The sequence below is a fragment of the Convolutriloba macropyga genome, chromosome 6, assembly GCF_964194025.1.
Source record: "Convolutriloba macropyga chromosome 6, txConMacr16.3, whole genome shotgun sequence".
Lineage (NCBI taxonomy): Eukaryota > Metazoa > Xenacoelomorpha > Acoela > Convolutidae > Convolutriloba > Convolutriloba macropyga.
Genome location: NC_134473.1, coordinates 43,377,226 through 43,399,419, shown reverse-complemented (window position 1 = coordinate 43,399,419; position 22,194 = coordinate 43,377,226). Strand labels below are relative to the sequence as shown.

The following is a 22,194-nucleotide window of genomic DNA, read 5'->3' as shown; positions in this document are numbered from 1 at the left end:
TCAGACATGACTTCCAAAAAGGAATATTTAATATTTTGAAAGACTCTATTCAGAAAGACTGAAATACTCTTTCCTGATTGGATAAAAATGATATATTATTTTATCCTCCTTTTCCTTTATGTGTTTACCCATCTACCCTCTCTCAGCAGAAGAGAAAGTAATTTAGTCAGTACCAGTTACCATCCTGATATAATAATAAAGTATATTTCTCTCTCTCTACTCCGCTCTTGTTTTGTATTGAGATAAACGTTAGACCGTAGCATTGGGGCCCGTGCACCGTCTACTGAAGCTCAGATAGAAGAGTAACAGACTAGAGGAATAGAACTTTAGTTAGTCAGGTAAGCCTTAAGATTAACTATTATTCTTGAGACAACCATAAGACAGTTCGGGAAGTACCCTAATAAAGGTAAGCTCTAGAACACGTCTTAGTATCAGACTGCAAAATATCAAACAAAATTTGTTTAATTATTATTGAAGGCAAAACTGAAACCGGACAAGAAGTAAAACTTTTTTGGGGAGAAAAACACTCTGAATTATTAAAAGAGATAACGCTCTGCAACGAAACCATTACAGAATTCGAAACATTGAAAAACCAAATGCACACAGATAGGTGTGTTGACATCAATAAACTAAACACAGTTTTCTTAGTAGTCTGCAAAAAAGAAGCTATTGAACTATTAGACGATAAACTAAAAGAATAACATGATACCAGTTATTGTTATTGCAGTATATCAATAAATTGAAATAAACTATTAAACAGTGCGACACAGTTTAGTGTCAGTTACTCAAGCAAATAACTGTCACTTTTCAGTGAAGCATTAACAAATTCCAAAAACAACGTACAGACATTAACACGACAAATCAGCTTCAACAATTGGTTTCCCAGACACATTAGTAGCAATCTATTTAATACTATCTAAAATAATATTCTTCCTCACTATATTTTTGGTACCTTGCATAGTAGTTATATCTACAGCTATAGTAACAATAAACGAAGTAATTAGAAATCGCAGAGTCGTGTATGCAAGCCCACCAATACAATAGTTAAATGCAAGACGCTCATTCTGATATTTATCATATATGTAAAACGAATATCGATATAGTGGAACTGGAAATATTTAAATTCATTAAAATTGCAAAAATTGTATATTTTTTTGTACGAATGTGTTTAGGACTAATAGATTACTTTGTAAACCCATAAAAATTGATCCAACCCCCGACATAGAAGAGTCTATATATTACACACTACACTCACAAAAGTTCTATCTACAAATCGCATTCCCTGAAGAATCACCATTTTACGGAAACGTTGTAATCTACCAGTTAAACTTAAGACCCCAAAATAACGAAATTTGGATATCAAACTTAGGAGCACAAACACATCAACCAGAACAAGAATTGACACCACTGATAATCATAGCACCCCCATATATTCAAATCCCACCACACGGACCAGATTCCGGAGCGTAAAAAACAAAATCAGCAAAAATTGAGTCATCAAGTAATAGCAGTAATAGTAACAATACTCAAGAACAACCACATCGTAACGAAGTAACAGATCTAACAAATATACCAACATCACCAGAAGTAGACGATACAGACCCTGGAAACGAAAACCCGTATACAGTACGGCGTGATAGAACAGAAACTAGACATCTACTACGCGGACGACGTAGAGCTTCACTATCATTTCCAACACAAGACTCAACACTAGTCTCGTACGGCTCCACTGACATAGAATCTAACATAATAAGACCTATTGAAGCCGGACAGTCGGAACCACCTAGTCGAACCGGAACACCAACCCGGACACCAACACTCCATAATTTTAATATAAGTTCACCAAGCGATCACTCAAGTGTTAATACTATCCCAACACCTACATCATCTGAATTAAGAGCAAATCCTTTCTTACCGCCCAGATTTCAACAAAGACAAGATTTCAATTTTGTGCAAGAAAATTTTCGTGTACAACCAATACATTCACCAAATAGCTCACTTTGGTCAGCAACTTCTCCACAACAAACAGCAAGTACAAACACAACACCACAAAGATCACATCAATCGTCATCATCAAACACATCAATAAGTGTACCACGAATAGAATTAACAAATTCCTTACAACCACCACGAAATACAGCTTTTTCACCAGCATCATTTATACCAGAATTAAGATTAGCATCAAGCCATCCAGGTAGAACTCGAGCAACACCAGTACTAAATCCGAATCCACCTACTTTAAGTAGAACTAATGAACATACATATCTTTTTGCATTAGATCATAAAACCTGGAATCCACCTCCACCATTGTACGGACCGACTAATCTTGGAGATACCCTTACCAATTGGTCAAGAAATAGACTTACAAATACTTTAAATCTAACACATCGCCAACGAAACACAGCACTTGAAGTTTTAGCAACACCATCTCTAGAGCTTAAGTTTAATACAACCATCAAATACAATACTGTACTCAATCACCCATTTCATGCAACAACACCTTCTATAGTAACAACAACAACACCAGCACCATTTATCTGCATTGACTTTATCTATAAATTCGATAGATATACTAAACAAACTTTAGGTTTTGCGACATTTTATAACCCTCACACAGGCTTATCATTTACATGCCGTTTCAACTAAAATCCATAATACTAATATTATTATTATTAATAACACTATTTATCTATATGAAGATTGAAACAAAAATACAATCATAACATAAACTACGAAATAGAATAAAAGAACAAATTAGGAACCGTATCAATGAACGAATGGAAAAACAAATTCAGAATTTTCAAAATAAAAACAAAACAAAGACAAATATGTCACACACAACAGCACAAGAAGTTTTCAACAAATTTGAGGATCATATATCTAGTAACACAACCAATTTCAAAACAAACCAAAACCTATTCATATACAATGACAACAGTAAAGAACTAGAAGAATTTAGAAATAGTTCAGACTATGAACAAATGTGGAAAATAGCTATTGACAAATGGACACGAAACTGGAATTTCTATAGAGAACGTCTAACAGATAGTATTCTGGAAAAATTCCAACTAAATAACAAAAGGCAAAAACGCCAAACGAAGGAAGACTATGTAGAATTAACAGGACAAAATATAAATGGTTCAGCAATCGGACCTCAAGACATCGTTATCGAACATTATGATTGTGATGCAGAAGAAATAACAAATGTTAAGTACTATGATTTAAACAAAATTAGTACATGTAAATTCAAACCACTAGATTTAGACATGACCAAAACAGAAGTGCAACTATTATCAAAAGCACAAGCAGTAGAAATCAAAGCATACGCAGTTGCAGGAACAATTAAGGAACGAGTAGAATGGTGTTCACAACACACTCATTATATTAGAGCAAACAGACCTAGCTATTATGTATCAGACGCACAAAGAACAAAAATATTAGACCCAGACGAAGTTCGTAACGAACTCGCCAGACTTAAACTACTAAAAAATACGAAATATAAACCAACACGATACAACATATCATTCAATTACATAGCTAATCCACCATTACAAAAGAGAATTGAAGATCTACAAGGTAGAATACAATTTCACTTAGATACCCCAATGGTACCACCATATGGAAGGATAGTATATGATTAAACAAATCCAACGTGGATACCTTTTGAAGTAAAAAACGCACAATCAAACTGTTTGACCGGAGTAAGAAAACAAAATAGAATAGACATACTAGATTGGACATTAGAAATATGAGAAGTATCACTAATACTAAATCTTGACACAGAAGAAATATCATACATTGGAACAAAACTACCATGTGACCTCCACAAAGGAGTGTCTGCCGACACCTTTCACAAAAGCAACAATAGTTTGGGAACCACAAACACATTGTCAATTATTTGAACTAATTCGATTTGATGCATACATGGTAAAATACCAAGACAGATACTGGATAGAAACAAATGCGGAATGGACAACAGTACAAAAACCAGATATACAAGAAAAAATAAAATTAAATAAAACAGCATCAATAACAACACGATTTGAAGTATATCCAATAGTTGAACACGTATGCGGATCACCACAACCAATACATAAAACAGAATACGATGATATTTACATAATATATGAATATGGCTTTGATATGCATACAGGACAAAAAGTAACAAGAACGAAAGATAAATTCGACGATGAAAAATTCATAAAAATAACACCGAAACAAATCACGTCAACACACACGCTACGAAGATGAAGATAATCAACAATTTTACTACGGCTTTGTAAATGAAAACACACATCTACATATGAAAATGGACTTATATATGAGTAACATATATTCACGAATCAGCCTACAAGCAATTGAATTTTATTCACATGTTGAATATTTCATTTCAATCGAATCAATTGAATTTTATTTGTGAACAAACTCGGAATCTCCGACAATTAACATTAACACAAGTACAAAAGAACACACCACTTCTAGGATACATCCTTACAGGAGATAGATCGATATTTGTCAAACAAGAAGGAGTTAACGTTATGAAAATGTACAAATGTGCAAAGAAATCATCACCACTTTATGTACCACAAACACGTGAATGCTACGATAAAATACCAATTCTATACAAAAACAGAGTACAATATGTACATCAATTAACACGCCAAACATACCTTTGGGCAAAAAGGTACCATGTTCACATAGTAATTTTGATCAACTCATATCTATAGATACTGAGGGAGCAGCTAGATACGGATTAACACCGTATCCAGTTAAAGTCGAAACAATACTAAACACTATATCACCTGAGGAAATAGTATTAGACAACATGTTTAGTAAGGCAAGCTTAATAGAAAGCGGAATCTATAGTAAGGAACAACTAGTGCAAGAAAGAAAAAGAGATCTACTACATGAATACATGAGAGATCGTGGAAAACCATTACAGGACGCACAATCAGCTAATGCACTAAAACTCTTAGAACTCGAACAATTAGGATTATTACAAACATACAAAAACTATGAACAATCACTATGATGGCTACGAGATTCGAACATCAATGGATATAACTTCCAAATAGATCAACCAAGTGTTAACTGGAAAGAAATTTTTGACGGCGCATGGCTAAAAGAACAAATTTTAACAATCTTTGGTTGGCCATGGTATATCTTAGAGAAAATGGCTATCATTTATGCTATGATTAGCATGATACTATTCATAACAAATCTTGTTATCAAATTCTATAACGCTTTTGCTATTCATAAAGCAATTGGAAAACAAGCGAGCATAACAAAAATACTACTAACCGGAATCTTTGGAATATTCTCACAAACACTTACACAGTTAGTAGCTCAAATACAAGAAGATAATATAGATAACGACAGTGATGATAACAATTCACATTATGGGAACTTAAATAACAGACCAAGAAAAAATAAACCTAACTTTCGTAGACATTCAACAGAAGTAACAACATCAACTCATAATAACAATGAAATACCAACAGAAATTTATGTTGATACAAATTATAAACATTATAACACTACAATTCGTAGAACGGAAAACGGATTACAGTTACGAACTTTGGAATCATCGACAAAGACACAGAAACCACCATTACCAGAAAGAAAATATAAACCAGAACCATTTAAAATAGAACCGTTAGAAACAATAAAAGAGAATAAACTACAAACAATACCACCACAACTTATCACACCACCTCCGGCATACCAATGCCTAGGAAACAGTTTAACAGCACCTATCCCTAGTGCACCAAAGATTGAACAACATAATATTTTCTTTAACAACCACCCATATGAAACACCAATACCAATTAATCAACCAACACCGTATGAAATCCCGAAACCTTCATCAACATCTAACGAACAACAACATTTAATACCTACATCCAAACTTCTCGATATACAAAACCCTCCACCAATTGATTGTGACCAACTAAAATCAACGGCTAACAAAATGCATAACCGCAGTCACAGCTTAGACATACTCAAAAATGATCAGCCACACACAAATGAAGTCACATACTTTGACACTCATTCGGCTGATACATACGAAATTTAAGATCAGATCTAAATTAGGGAACATCTAACAATAATACACCCCCCCACTACTATTAACTAATCGAACATTGTGTATTGATAACAAAACACAAGAGACCTACAGTCAAAATGACAAAACATTTTAACATATAACAATGTAACCACTAACGAGTGAGTGTACAACAAATAAAACTACAAACAGTTTTTATAACAGTCTTTATAACAATCGTAACCATATGTTATTCCAAGAGTAATCATCTATGAGTTTTAGCATATGGCTACCAGTATGGATTACGATTCACCATACAAAGTAGATTCACCCTTCAACTATGACGTTGAAGAGGGTGCACTAAGCCCAGGATCCGGACGATCAAGTCCCGGTACAATCAGAGACAACGCCTCGGACTGTGGAACTCAAACAGATGACAAAATGGGGAACACTGATGAAACAGTAACAACTATGCGAGTACACTTGGATAACACTCCAGAGAACACCCAAACTCCACAGGTAATAGCGCGTAAAATTGGAAATAAATTTCACCAATCAAAACAAACTGAGGATAGACGGAATTTACAATCATTTAATAATAACAGAACTACTACTACTAGTGAACAAAGCACAAGCACAAATTTACATAGTTATGAACATAACAGACCAGTTAACAATCAAAACCGTTCAACTACGAAATCGTACATATCACCCCCACTTCCAAATTACCCACCACCAGTGCGACCGCCACCACCATCTGATTATGTTATAGAAAACCCGAGAACACAAACTCATGTTCAACAACGATTATTTACGAAAACAGCCAATAACAGGCCGAACAATCTAAGATTCCCATATGCAGTAACACCGAGATCAAATAATAAGAAATCATTTTTCCATCAATCAACAAAAATAACAATCCATTATTGTCATATAGAAATTGGGCTAACATGCCATTTGATTCGCGAGAGTATAATTTCTTCATGTCACCTCTCCACAATCTTAAAGACCGTGTGTCAGAGTACTTCTCGCCTCTGCCACCAGAAAATACGAACACAGTTAAACGTACTACAAAAAATATGGGGAGAGACAAGCTCCACCAGACACTGTATCCTAAACTTAAACAATTCTACGGCCTAACTGAAAGATTTTTGTACGACTATGATTACGAATTCAAGCTACCAATAACATGTAATTATGATCTGCTAGTAGCAAAAGCCTCTCAAGATCTATCTGCATATAGTATATATGAACATCAAATATTTCAACTGAGTTTCAATTTTCTTCACCCAACACCAAAAGACGTACAAAATAATAATTACAGAGTACACGAAACTAAACTTATCCATAATCTCATATATTACACATTTCTACGGGATAAAAACCACAATACTTCGAAAAGCTACATCCATATAAACGACCAGCTCACATCGCCCTATTTTTTAAACTACGGATACCGTTGGAAATGGGAATATACTTTGGGCACACTTAGAAACTTTGACCCAATAAAAAACTATTACGTTTTTCAACCGAAAGATGCACCTGAACGGCCTCTCATGGTACCTCTCGAAGCTTTACAACCTTGCGAGGAATACCATGTCTATCACCTCGAAGGCAGAGTCACAAACCGCGCTTTTACAAACAGAATTAATTTCAATAACGAACGAAACATAACAGAACTAGAACAAGAGTTATGCAATACAGTCAAAGCATCCATTACGGACATCCCAATACATGATATTACGAACTTACTGGCATATTTTCTTTCGAAGGATGACCACTTTGTAAAAGAATATAATCACTATAAAGAACGGACAAACCATCCGAAACAGACGGAGAGATTGTAACAATTCCAATGCAGTAACAAGTAACAACTTCTGATATCTTCAATTTATTTCAACAGTAACAATAATAACTAACCATGAAATTGAACTCTGCATATATGGTTATCTATGTTCTTTTTAGATAATTAATTATCTTTTCATAACTCATTAATCCACCCCTTCATTCTAAATGTATTTGTATAGTCCCATACTTTGTACTCAAATACTTTGTAAAACCCTTTCATATCCTTATATTGATTAACCATACCTCAGATATTTTCATCTTCACTGGAGGTTGGTTTTGATATAACCTGAGAAGTAGGTTCACCAATCCTAACCAACATTTTTCTCATAAATTTTGATCTATTACTTTTAGTATCTCCTCTTTTTTTTATAACCAATATCCTTTAGAAAGTTTTATTTTGTCTTCATCACTTTTATGTCTCTTTCCGTTACATGTTTACTAGTAATAAACATAACAAAGCCCTTAGAAAAATCATAGACTTTACCTTTCTTTTTTATACCATCTGGTACTAGAGATACATCTATATCATTTATTTTAAATTTGTTTGAATTTGCATCAACTGATATTAATTGGAATTGTTTATTTGTTTGTTTACACATTTTTAACAAAATATCAATCATATCATTGTCTGCAGCAAAAGTTTTGCCTCATCATCTTTTAATGTTACGGTGGGATCAGGTGTGGATGTTAAGAGAGCAGCCCGTTCATCAAGAAAACTGTTTTGTTGATGGTGCCATAGATTCTTTAAAGCATTAGTAATACTGTCTAACGCGACTAAAGTTCTGTTTTGAAGAGCTTGCATTGTTTCGTTATGGGCCTGCCATGCTTCGCTGTTAGTGTTCAAAGTTTTAGTTAAAAGATCAAATAAATCCTCTATGTCACCATAATATTCTTGTTGTCTTAGTTTATCTTCTAATCTATTTCTTCTGTTTTGTTTTTCTAGACTGTTTAATTCTATAAGTTTATCTAGCTTAGTCATTTTTATATATTGAAAAATAATATTATACTATGTACGAATTAGATCTATTATATAAAAACAATAATGTACTATGTATGAATTAGATCTATAATTATACTAACTACTAATTGTTTTTATTAAGACTATAAATCATTATATAATCTAATAGCAGCTCCAATTAAATTAATAGTTAGTTCTAGAATAATATGTATTAATGATTCTAATGATTCCTTACTTACATCTAACCCTAATTTTATTAATAGCTCAAAGTAGTTTTATTAACTTTTTTTACTAGATCTCTTGAGTAGATATAGGTTCTCATCATGGGGATAGCTTTTAATATTATATACATAAAATCTTTTATCATCAAATGTGTTTAGACTAATCTTACTTGTTTTTGTTGTTGTTATGTTATCACCAGCTTTTTGTTTTCTACATTCTTGTACAGCTCTCTATGTGTTATACATTAATGCATTATAATACATGTTTAGCATTGTTACAATTCTTTATTCCTTTCTCTTTAGTTTTATTTGGGTAATCTCTAAAGCTATATGTCTTTGGTGACAGGGCTATAAACTCTTCTATTATTCTACTTCCCAATTCATGTTTGAATTTACCTGGAACTTTATTTTTAGTTTTGATTGGTGGTTCGAGATTGGATAGATCCATCCATGTATTCATTGTCGACATTAATCACATACATTAATCAGTAACACCTTCATATACTGGAGAATCATATTCTATTTTTTCTTTGTGTAATCAATTTGGCTATAATCCGTATATCTAGTTATATTCTTAAATGTTGGTTTTCTTATACTTTTCATTATCTTTTCTTCATCGTGTAAGAATTTATTTTGAAGGAAGTGCAGAGGATTTATGCACATTCTTCCATATAGCGAGTTGTTCCTTAATTTCCTTACATCCTTTTCCGCTTCAGTTTTAGCTGTTGCTCTTTTATTAGTATTGTTTTGATTTTAGTCTCTACATATGTAATCTTGTTTAAATTTAATTACTCTATGAGTTTTAGTTACTTTTACACCCATCTTATCATAGAACTTTAACATCCTATAATGAACCATATATAATGTTTTATTGTTTTGATCTAAGATTAATTTCTCTAATCTTGCCTGGCCTCCAACTCTTTCTCTATAACCTAATTCATTATCGTTTATCACTATCATCTGGAGTGTTTAGTATACGCGGAAGCGTGGCTTCCCAACATCTATAGATGTGACAGAATCTGCGAGGCAGGTTCCCTGGAACTTATGAGTCCTTATAAGGTAGCTTCTGCATCATTGCATAGCCGTATGGTTGTTTGCGTCTATGTACCATATGGACCTCCGGTCATGCTCTGCCATTAGCCTAGTTCTATTGCTATGGGACTTCGTCCATCCGTGAAACGGCTTTGCCGATGTTTCAACATTGTTATTGCTATTATCATTGCTATTGTTATCGCTATTGCTATGGCTATTGTTATTGCTATTGCCATTAATAATATATCTATCACCCATTATACCACATATACCACCTCTCTTTGCTTCAACGAAATCATCTAGCATTTGCTTATCTTGTAATGTATCTAATGTAACACCACTTGACATTAACCAACAATCAAAACTATAACCCGGAAGACTAAAATAATGTAGTGGGCTGAGACCGAATTCTTTCATACTTAACGTATTCATTTATGCAGTAGTCTAATATTTCCACATCTTTCTGTAAATACTCTATAGTTAGATCTTTACCAGTTTTTTTACTGTTGTCTTTATTAAAGTTATCGACTTCTTCTTGTGTTGGTAATTTATTAGATAGGGAAGACTTGAAGTCTTCTATGTTTAGATTACCTATAGAATTGTCGTAGTCATCTAAACCAAAGTATTCATAAGGATATAATGTTTTAGTTTTACACCCATAAATCTGCCATTTGATCTAGAGGCATAGCTAAGAAGTTATAACTATATAAGAATTTAAGACAACCAGTGCTAAACATCTTAGACTTACCAGCAGCTAGTCGTTTGTTATCTACTTTTCTTTTATTATTATTCTGCTTAAAGAGTTCACTATATAGTAGATTGAAATCATAACCAGAGCCATTACGGAACATTACAGGAATGAAGTTTTGTTGTTTGTATCTTAGATTACACTTTCTACATGCTGGTCCTCTATATTTACCAGTTTCATGACAGTGATCTCTTACTTTATTAATACATGTTTTGCTGCATATATGACAAGTGTTATTGGTTTCATGATAGAATTCATCTTCTGTAAATATCATCTTTTCGTTATGCTTTAAATTATTCTGTTTCTTTTTCTATTAGATCTCTAGCAAATCTTTTGATAAAGTCCAAACCAAAGTAGTATTTGAAATTACCTTGCCAAATGTAGCCAATACTTATTGGTATGTGTTCAGCTATTACGTATTTATAGTCATTAGTTGCGACTTCAACAATGCAACATTCTATTTCGGCGGTTATAATATGTTTTACATTCTGTCGCTTATGTTCATTTATGAAAGTAATTTTCTTCTTCTTAGGACAAACAATCTCTGGTTTGAAAGAGTGGCTACATTCATGTTTATCATATTTAATTAGAGAGTTGAACCGATATGTACATCTATTACAGTAATAGAGTTTGTGTTGGCTCTTATTCGGTCGATCTAACAAGTTTTCTGTTTTTAATTAGGGCACAGTGTTCTGTTTGTCCATTCCCCCAAACTAATATTCTTACATCTTTTCTAGCTTTATCAAAATCATCCACTGGTTTAAACAATTCTACTTTACCCCCACCACAAGGTGTGTATACCAAATATTAATATTGTACAATTTCTGTATTCTTAATATATATCCGAAGTCATCTTCATGTTGTTGTCTTGGTTCAATTAGTTTATTCTGGTATTTACTTTCACGTGTTGCGTGGTCCATGGCATGATATAGCCAAGCAGTAATAGTTAGTTGCAAGCAATTGTGTTTAGAATTGCGTATATTTAATATTGATTTAGAGTTTTTGAGATCGGGGGTAAATCTATATAACTACCAATAGATGCTTTGGTTGGTTCAATATTAATCTGAATACTTCTTAACCCGAGAAACTAAGTCATAGCCATAACCTTCGTATATTTCTTTTTCAAAGTTTTGCCATTGAGTGAAGTCTCGATTTTTATATATTGCGTTATTAATAACTCTTCTTGTACTCTTCTTGGTTCTCTTCTTGTACTCACACTCGGCCGTGATCTTAAGAGTTTTAAATATAAGATCACGGCCGAGTGTGAGTACAAGAAGAGAACCAAGAAGAGTACAAACTCTTAACTTTTCTAAACTGGTAACAACTTTTAATTTCATCTAATGAATTATTAATAGCATCATCTATATCTTGGAGGTAGTTTCCAGCTTTATCAGTAATGAAAAATTCTTTCATGTTCTGGCTAGAATTTATATCAAAGTTTTCTGTGTTTTCTAGATACTTACGATTATGACTATATGAGTGAGTAGTTAGGGCTATTTTATTTTTAAATTCTGCATGACATTCTTTACATTCATACTTAATTCTGCTGTAGATATTATGGCGTAGCATGGCCTCCGGCCCATCTTCAGTTTTAGTTTTAGGTTTAGTGATGGGTTTAGTTTTAATAATATCTTTGGTGTTATCTTTAGGTATACTCTCAGTTCTAAGCTTACTCTCAGTTTTAGGTATACTCTCAGTTTGGGACAAGAAGTGCTAGTTGTGACTCGATGAATCCGCGAAGTGGCTTCGCCGATTAACCGCTACACCTAGTGAGACAAGAAGTGCCAGTTTTGGATTGGTTATAAGTGAAACTGCTTCGCAGATAATTGAATTGGTACTAATAGGGATTATTATGTCAACATAATATTCCCTTTCAGTTAATGTCGACATAATAATCCTCAGGTTTATATGGACATAATATTCTCTTTTCAGTTTATGTCGACATAATATTCCCTATTTTGTACTATTAGTTATAGCTATGATGGTTTTGGTTATTATTAGTGTTTTGCTGAATATTAATAATTGCTCTTGAACGAAGTTCATAGCCATTATTGTAAAAGTGTTGGTCTGTTTTATGCAAATTTTTCGCTTGACCGTTTTAACGTTTCGGGTGACTTTTGCGCCCTTGACTTTTTCCGTTTCGCGTGATCTCAAATTCTCTCTCAATCACAATTTCAAGCAGCTGAACTCAATTGGCGGCAATTAAATATTAAAAGTCAAATGAAAAGTGCGCCAAATTTAATGCCATTTTTCACTTTAAATCTTAATAGTGCTATATGTTAACCTCTAATGTGGTTATTTGAAGCCCACTATTGAATTTCTTAGTCCCATTTAGGCTCTCCAGACCTTAAAAGAAGCAATTTTTCGAAAAATTTTATTTAGTTTTTGAATAGCAATTTTTTGCCACTACTGTAGCAATTGTTTCACGTTGCGCTTTTTATACTGTTCTTTGCTTGGTTGTTTTTGTCGTTCAATAATAGGTTGACTCAGTGCTCGTCTACCCATAACAAAACGATGGCCCGTTGTTCACCCCTGGAAATATAATATTTTTGAACGATACGTAATATCGCAAATATGTGTTCTCTCCTTGCTCCCAACTCGATCAGTCGAACTGATTTCCATGACATAAGGTTTCGAATCCAGGTGCATGAGATAGTACGAAAATAGGGTACCATAAATTATTATTCGCATTCTTTGTGTATTAAAATTGTAGCTAAGGCAGCAATTTCAATTAAAATTAGAATCTTAAATTAATAAATGTTCGTAGGTCCAAAATGACAAATAAGAGCGGAGGTGCTAACAGTTCCCAGAGGTCTTCACAGAGGTCCATTCGACCAGTCACCCACCGCATTACCCCAAACGATGTTCACGAAATTGACGTCATTCGACGCTCCTGCAGCACCTTCAGTCCGAGCAGTGACGAGTAAACACTTAATTAAAAGTTAACAAAAGATGCTTGAATAAATTGATGCTACTTACTTGCAACGTTCTGGGTAAGCAATAAGGCTGTTGGGTGTTGGTGCCAATATTTGTTCTAGGAATCGTTAAAATTATAGTTTTAATTGAAAATTTAATGATTTAGTATTAATTTATTAATAGCCGCCGTCAGCCTCTCAACGGCTATTATTTAGGTGTTCTCCTTTTTACAATCCAAGAATTGTGTTCTGTCTTTTTACAATCCAAGAATTGAATTGTATTGGTGCTGTCTTTTTTTGTAAGATGTTTTCACACCTTTTTTCATGACTTTGAGCTTTCAAAACGGGATAAACAGGTAAAGCTCAGCAGGCATCAGGTTTCACTAGAAGCCTTTAGCTGTGTTTAGTAGTCATTCAAGTGCTTAAAGTGGTGAAGCTACTGGGAAGGCCGTAATTCAAGGTTAAAAAGTCATTTTTAGGAGTTTCGAGCCGAAAATGTTGCAATTTTTCGCATTTGTTCGTCATATTTCGAATTTATTGTTGGACCAGTCTAAAATTGAGGTACAAGTTGACAAAGGTCTTTTGAAAGACATGATTACTTTTTATGACAGCTATATATGTTTTAGTACTGCAAACATAAACAGTCAAATTTATACTAATTTTACATTTTTTTCAAGTTTTTTAAACAATTTTTGTCAGTTTGAGTTTTTTAAGCCCTAGTTGTCGAGGATCCTCCTGTAAGTTTTTCCAGCCCCAGGAGCCAGCAAACCTCTAGGGTTTGATAATAGGTTACCGAAAAAAATTTATTGGTCTTGGAATGGTTTTCAACATTTTACTATCGCAAATTTTAGCAAGTTGTTGATAAAACTTGAAATGTTTTCATGTTGTTTTGAAAATTTGTCATTTTTTAAGGTTTCTGCAGCCTCAAGGGCCGAAAAACCTCCTCTTGGGTTTGATAATAGGCTACTGCATGGTTTCTAGTGGCAATGAAATAGTTTTCAGTCTTTTAGTATCACGAAATTTAGGAGTTTTTTAACACTAGCATTTTTTGATGTTCTTTTGAAAATTTTTTACCAGCGAGGTTTTCCGGATCCATGGGCACAGAAACCTCCTTTAGGGTTTGATAATTAGCAACTCCATAGTTGCTAGATGTGGATTGGTTATCAATATTTTAATAACACGTGTTTATGCAATTTCTTTGATAAAATTTAAATTTTTCAAATTTTCTGAAAATTATGCTCCAAATTTATTGAGCTTTATGACCCAGTGAAACTTTTTAGGCTTGGAATAGGGATACTAGATCGTCCCTGGAGACATTGAAATGGTCCTGAAACTAATAATATCAGAAATTACAGCAAGATTTCGTTCAATTTTGCGATTGTTTTTTTTGTTATTTTCTTATTTTAACGATCTTTACTGGCCAACGAAACTTTTAAGTCTTGCAGATGAGTTTTATGACAGAAAATGGTTTTAATTTTTTTGCGAAATTTAAAAACTTTAAATTTTGCACTTTCCAGTTTTAGCTTTTATCATATTTCTCGAATTTATCTACATTTAGTGGATAAACTCACGCACAAGCCTTTTTCAAGGCTTGTGCGTGAGTTCATGATTATAATGAATTGTATCATATTTGGCTTTCATGGTAAAAGCTTCACGAGCTGATTTTTTTGATTAGCTTGTTGGATATTTTTAGTTTTAACTTTTGAGATTCTTTGGCTGGGATTGTTCAATTGGTCAGGTACATTAGTTCTCGGTTGTTCATTCAATTCTTTTAATGCTATGTTGTTTCTTTAAGATGCTTTCACACGTTTTTTGGTAAGGCCCAGTGGGCATTAAGTTACATTAGAGGCCCAAAGTTCGTCAAGTTTAAGTAGTCCTTCAAGTGCTTAGAGTGGTGCAGCGGTTGGGAAAGCCTTAATTAAAGGTGGAAAGGACATTTCTAGTAGTTTTTGAGCCCAAAATGGTGCGATGTTTATGATTCTTTGTCATTTTTGGATTTTTTTGTTTCCTTAGTCTTGAATTGACGTTTGTCAATGTTCATAAAGGTGTTTTACAAGATATAAATACTTTTTATGAGGTATATGTTTTGGTACGCCAGATATAAACACGCATATTTATGCTAATTTTTACTATTTTTATCAAATTTTTCTCGTTGGTTTCCATCTTCAGGGGCCATAAAACCTTTCTATTTTTTGAAGTTTTTCTAAAATGGTTTGTTCATCGTTCCTCAGGGGGCAGAAAGTCTCCTCTAGGGCCTGATAATAAGTGTTTGCAAAGTTTCTAGTGCCAATGAAGTTGTTCAACTTTTTAATATCACAAATTTCAGCAATTTTTTGATAGTTTTTGATTTTTTTCGAGTTTTTAAAAAATTTATATTTTCGTTTCTTTTGCCTTGTCTCAAGAGTCAGGTAACCTCCGCTAGAGGTTGCTGGTATTTTAATGCTTAGTTGAGATGGGCAATAAAATGGTATTCAACTTTTTATCACAATTTTTTGCCATATTTTAATGTTTGAAATTTTTTTCAATGTTTCTGAACGTTCTTGTCATATTCCTAGTTTATTGATCTCTATGAGCCAATGCAACTTTTTGAGGATTGCAATTGGTTTTATGGATAGATAATGAAGACCATGAAATGGTTCCGAAGAAACTAATATCAAATATTTGAGCAAAATTTCATTAAAATTAAAAATTGTTTCCATTTTCTGTAGCTTAGCCATTTTGTAGGTTTATCAGCGGTTACGCGCCAACGAAGATTTTTTAGGTCTGGTAGATAGTTTACTGAACAGATTCCAGCGAAAAAATGGTTTTGATTTTTTTCATTTTGGAAAATTAAGAAATTTACTTCAAATTTTCCAATTTTCATTTTAAAAAAAAAGTATGTCATTTTGTATTTTTTGTGAGTTTCGAAATTTTTTCAAATTCTCTTGAAATCGATCCTTAGGGGCCGGTGAATTTTTTTTGTCTTGAACTTGGTTTACTGGATAATTTCTGAAGACAGTGAAAGGTTCTAAGGATATTAATATCACCAATTTTAGCATTATTTAATAGAGTTTGAATTTTTCAAATTTGAATTTTTTGCCATTTTCTTAGTTTATCGATCTTCAAAGGCCAATCTTTTTAAGAGTCTCGCTGATGGGTTTCTTGGCAGAATCGAGAACCAGGCAACAAAGAAGGTTTTTGAACATAATATTTTTGTAAGATGTTTTCACACATTTTTCTGACTCTGATCTTTGATAAAAATTTTCATATTGTAATTTTTTTTAAAAATATTTGTGGTCAGGCACCTCTTTGCTCTCACAAAGAGGTCAGGCTGCTTCCTCTAGGGTCTGCTGCTTTGTTACTGCATAGTTCATATGGGCAGTGAAATGGTATTCAGCTTTTTATCACAAATTTTTGCAATTTTTGATAGTGTTTGAACTTTTTCAATGTTTCTGATATTTGTGATCTTTGTAGTTTATTGATCTCTATGAGCCGATGCAACTTTTTCAGGCTTCAAATTGGGTTTAAGAATAAACCCTTGAGACTAAGAAACGGTTCCGAACAAACTAATATCAAATATTTTAGCAAAATTTCGTAAAAATTTGCTATTGTTTTCGCAATTTTCTGTAAACTTCGTCTTTTTGTGGGTTTATTATCAATGGTTACAGGCCAACAAAGCTTTTTCAGGCCTTGCAGATAGGTTACTGAACAGATTTCAGAGAAAAAATGGTTTTGCAGTCTTTATATTGCGAAATTAAGAAATTTCCTTTAAATTTTTCAATTTTAAAATTTTTGTCATTTTGTATTTTTGGTGACCGATTATCGATCTTAAGGGGGCCAGTGAACATTTTCTTTGTCTTAAATTTGGTTTACTGGATAATTTCTGAAGACAGTGAAAGGTTCTAAGGATATTAATATCACCAATTTTAGCAATATTTAATAGTTTTAATTTTTCAAATTAAATTTTTTTGCCATTTTCTTAGTTTATCGATCTTCAAAGGCCAATCTTTTTAAGAGTCTCGCTGATGGGTTAACGGAGTTTTTAATGTTTTGCATATATTTTACTGGACAGATTCCAGAGAAAAATTGTTTTCGAAATTTTTTGTATTGCAAAATTTAGAAACTTCTTTTAAATTTTCCAATTTTGAATTTTAAAAACTGTCATACTTTGGATTTTTTTATGTCATATTTTCTGATAAAGTGGCCTCTGAAAACTTTCTTTGGCTTGAACTTGGTTTACTGAATACTTGTTGCAGGCAGTGAAAGGTTCTAAAGATTTTAATATCACCAATTTTAGCATTATTTAATAGAAATTGAATTTTTCAAATTTGAATTTTTTTTGCCATTTTCTTAGTTTATCGATACTCAAGGGCCAATGTTTTTTACGAGTCTCGCTGATGGGTTACTGGAGTGAATTGAAAAGCAGGCAGCAGAAATGGTTTTGAACAGAATTTTTTGAATGCAAAATTTAGAAACTTTAAAAAAAAATTAAGATTTTGTTTTTTTTTTCTATTTTTAGTTTTCCCAGCTGACTTCTCGCCAGTGAACTTTTTTCAAGGCTTTTGCGTGGTTTAATGAGTGTTTTCATGTGTATAAAATTGACCTTTAAGGTAAAAGCTTCGAGAGTTATAGCAATGATTATATTTTTGTGCAGTTTGTTTGGTTGTTTTTGTTTTTCCAATTTTGGGACTGTTTGACTTTTTGGCGGCCAATGTTAATTGAAACGTTGGTCAGATGCACTAATTCTAACTTTCTGCTTGTTTAATTCAATTTGTTTGATTGTATTTCAGGACTTGTCTTGCTATGTTTTTTTTTGTTCGCTTTACCTTTTGATTACGTTTTTCGTTTTGCATAAGTCACGATTTTCACGCTTGACTTCTGACTTACTTCACCCACTGTTTCAACTGAATGGATTTTAAATTCTTTTAAGTATTGAATGTTTTAATGTAGTGAATACGGCCAAAAGAGCAAAATCCAAAGAAACGGGATAAACATATGAAGCCCGGTTATCGCATTAGGTTATCAAAGTTCATTAAAGCTATTGCTGGCTGGCATTAGTATTATGTTAAATAGCCTTCAGTTTAGAAGACGAGTTAAGGGTAAGTTTAGAATTTAACGGAATGTGCAGAAATTACACTTCAAATAAGATCACTTAGACACTTAGAAAAATTCTGTCAATTTCTATCTCTTAATTTTTTTTCCGTTTCAATCCCAATGTGCGTCAAGCGGGTCAATGGCGGCTGTTTTCCAGCAATTGGCCGGCTATGTTTTGAAAGGTGTCCTGCCGGTAATTTTCCGGCAGTTTGTTAGTGTTTTGGTGGAGTTTGAACTGTACATTTTGCGAAGCCTAGAAAGTGCTGTAAAGTATTCGCTTTCAGTCTTATGGTCTTTATTCTATCTTAAATTCGCCTAATTTATCCTAGTGCCTAATCGCGGTTGAACTGCCAAATTATCTTCTGCTTTCAACAAACAAGTGCAATTTAAGTTTGACTTTTTCTAGTATTGTGTTTTATATGGTGTGCTCAGTATTTTGGTTTTTGATTTTACTATTATTATATTATTTAATAATTATTATATTATTATTATTGTTTTTATTATTATTTGTATTGTTTGTTCTGCCTGTAGTGAACAGCTTGCTAAATAAACCTCCCTTTTGATCATGATGCATGCCGCCTGCCTCGTAGCTAACATTAGTGTGAATCGAATTCTCATAAGTGCAATCACCTTTCTCTCTCGACTAACTAACTTCGTAACCACTCACGTACTGCAATTAAAAGCTAGTGTCCTCAATTTGTGCAGCATTTATTTTGGAATAATTTTATGCAAAGCATATTTTTTTTAAAAGAAGCATAGTGCCTTTAATTTAATTTGCTGAACAATATCCCGTTTTGAAAACAGAAATCATGGTAACAAGTCGAATTGGTTGAGAACGCCAGTCACCAGTTTGAAGCGTTAGCGCGTAATAGTGGCTATAATTTTTCTACGTGGGTTAGTTCACGGCTATAAAAAGTCAACATCGTCCGTAAAACACTACAAGATTAAGATTTAAAAAAGGATCGTCAATTAAAAACTTTCTTAAGAACGTTTCCGAACTCTGACTTCATCGTCAGATTATAAAGAATACGAAATGCTAAAATGAAAAGCCAGAAAATAAAATGCAAATCACTAGAATCACTCATTCAAGGAAATACCAGTACCTAACTCCAATTGCGTTTCAGTACTGGGTCAGTATAAATTTAATTCCTCATCATTACTGAATCATAGACTGATTCATGTCACTTTTTGACGTGTCAGACTTGGGTTCAGTCTGATTTTACAAGGTTCAGACTTGGGCCAAGTGCAAAAACAAAGTTCCCTACGGTGATCGAACCCACGATCTCGCGCTACTTAGTCGATCGTTCTCCTTCCTATGCCACCGTGACTGTTGAAAGTTCATCTTTTGCGCCGTTAATATACGCTTAAAAGAAGAAAATATCAAGCGAGAAAGCGACGAAAATAACATGGAAGACTTGCATTTACAATTGCCCAGTACTGATTTACACTTGGAGTTCGGTACGGGTATCTACAGTCGTATCTACAAAATTTTACATCTGAGTAAATATATATTCGATTTGATGTAGCAGAGGCGTATCGATATGCCAAGTCGGACTCACCGATGGGAATATATCCAATTGAATGCAACGGTGATAAAACAGCTTTCCAGTGGAAGATAATAGACCGGTGCGTCAGCCAATCTTAGTTAATGACACTAGGGGCGCTTTATATAAGAAAACTGAAACCGGCCATAAACACGCGCGACGAATACCGAACACTGAAAGCTTAGTTTGGAGATGAAATTCCAACTTAAAAGATAGACACGTTAGTTACAATTGAACAAAACGAAGTAAGTTTAAGTTAACTTATGTAGGGTTTTTTAATAAAAAAACCCTACATAAATTACCTTAAACTTACTTCGTTTTGTTCAATTGTAAAGTTGAAGTTTTTGTTCTGTAACGTGTCTTTTTAAGTTGGAATTTCATCTCTAAACTAAGCTTTCAGTGTCAATTTTCGTGTTCGGTATTCGTCGCGCGTGTTTGTCCTTTTTCAGTGTTCTTATATAAAGCGCTTCTGGTGTCATTAACTTTGATTGGCCTCCGTACTGGTCTATATCTTCCACGGGAAAGCTGTTTTTATCACCGTTGCACTCAATTGCATGTATTCCCATCGGTGTCCGACTTGGCATGCACTGCAACCCCTGTGGTAATATGTCGGCATGGCTGTCCTTCATAGATGGATTTGCATCCATTACAAGTGAGTTCATATACCACGTTGGATTTGAGGTCTTTATCAAAGCTAGATTTTAGGCTAGGCAAAGCGGCTATTAAGTTTCCGAGTGGTGAAAATTGTCTTTACAGGAAGAATTTTGTTCAGCTTCTTTACAAATTCATTAGAAGTGTTGCCTCTGTACTGTATTACATTGTTTTTTCTCAAAACTTTTCTGTTGTTTTACGGCTACGTCATATCCTTTTCTTTGTGCTTTCATTCGCAGCTATTTAATTGTATCCCTGATAGTTTTCACTACCCAATGCCTAGGTAGGATATTGATTACGTTCCCAATTTTTTTCACAATAGTTCACAATTGTTCCAGTATCAGGGTTCTTAATATCATGTACAAAAAATTGTACCCTCTGGTTCTACGTTCGAACTGTTTTTGTCATCCACTGTTTCTAATGTAAATTGAAGATTTGGATTGAGGTTATTGACCGCATCTAACAGATCTTTGCTGTCATCGCTAACTGTTCTCACAATATCGTTGACATGTCTTAGAAAAACTTGTGTTTCGGACGAATGGTCAATGTCAGTCTTATCATTTTCACGGCAGAATGAGCACATCCAGAACTGGTGTTCCATGCTATCATATTCTGTGCTACTGATTTGCTGACATTTTGCGTGGAACAATCAATTGCAAATTTCACACTCAACGCCCCTGGTACGTGCTGACACACCGTGTTCGCAATTGCAACAGGTGCTCCATTGTGTTGGTTTTACATTTAGGTGTCTGTAATTTCAATTGTGGCTCGCACGATTTCATCTAAAGGCTAATCAAAATCACTGCCAAGGACGCACTTATTGTTTTTCTAGGTTTGTCTGGTTTATCGTCTCTAGCATAAAGCGATCGCAGCGCAATGTTAATGGTTTCCATCACGGAAATAAACTTTTTACATCTAATGATAGGATTTGTACATCTTTTTTAGAAACTTGTTAAGGTAATGGTGACAACTTCCCGGGATAGAGATAACAGGGATAGAGATAACAGGGTTTTCTTTTTGTGTACTTTAGCTAATCCATAAACTTGCCGGTTGTGCTCCAGTGGACCTTAAAGCTTCGTAAACCTTAACCGGTATCTTCCTTTTTCCTCACATCCAACAGTTCTTTGTCTAGTTTTTTTCATTTTTCTCTACGATATTATC

The 22,194-nt window shown here is 33.7% G+C and overlaps 1 protein-coding gene across 1 annotated transcript in view; it reads left to right on the top strand.

Moving 5' to 3' along the window:
• Positions 1–14,138, top strand: part of LOC142340997 (serine/threonine-protein kinase H1 homolog) — a 115,652-nt gene extending 101,514 nt beyond the window's left edge. Inside the window, exon 6 of the mRNA XM_075391805.1 lies at positions 13,618–14,138. Coding sequence (XP_075247920.1) covers positions 13,618–13,777 — 160 coding nt within the window. The 3' untranslated portion in view covers positions 13,778–14,138. The remainder of the gene's footprint in view (positions 1–13,617) is intronic.
• Positions 14,139–22,194: the final 8,056 nt, after the last annotated feature.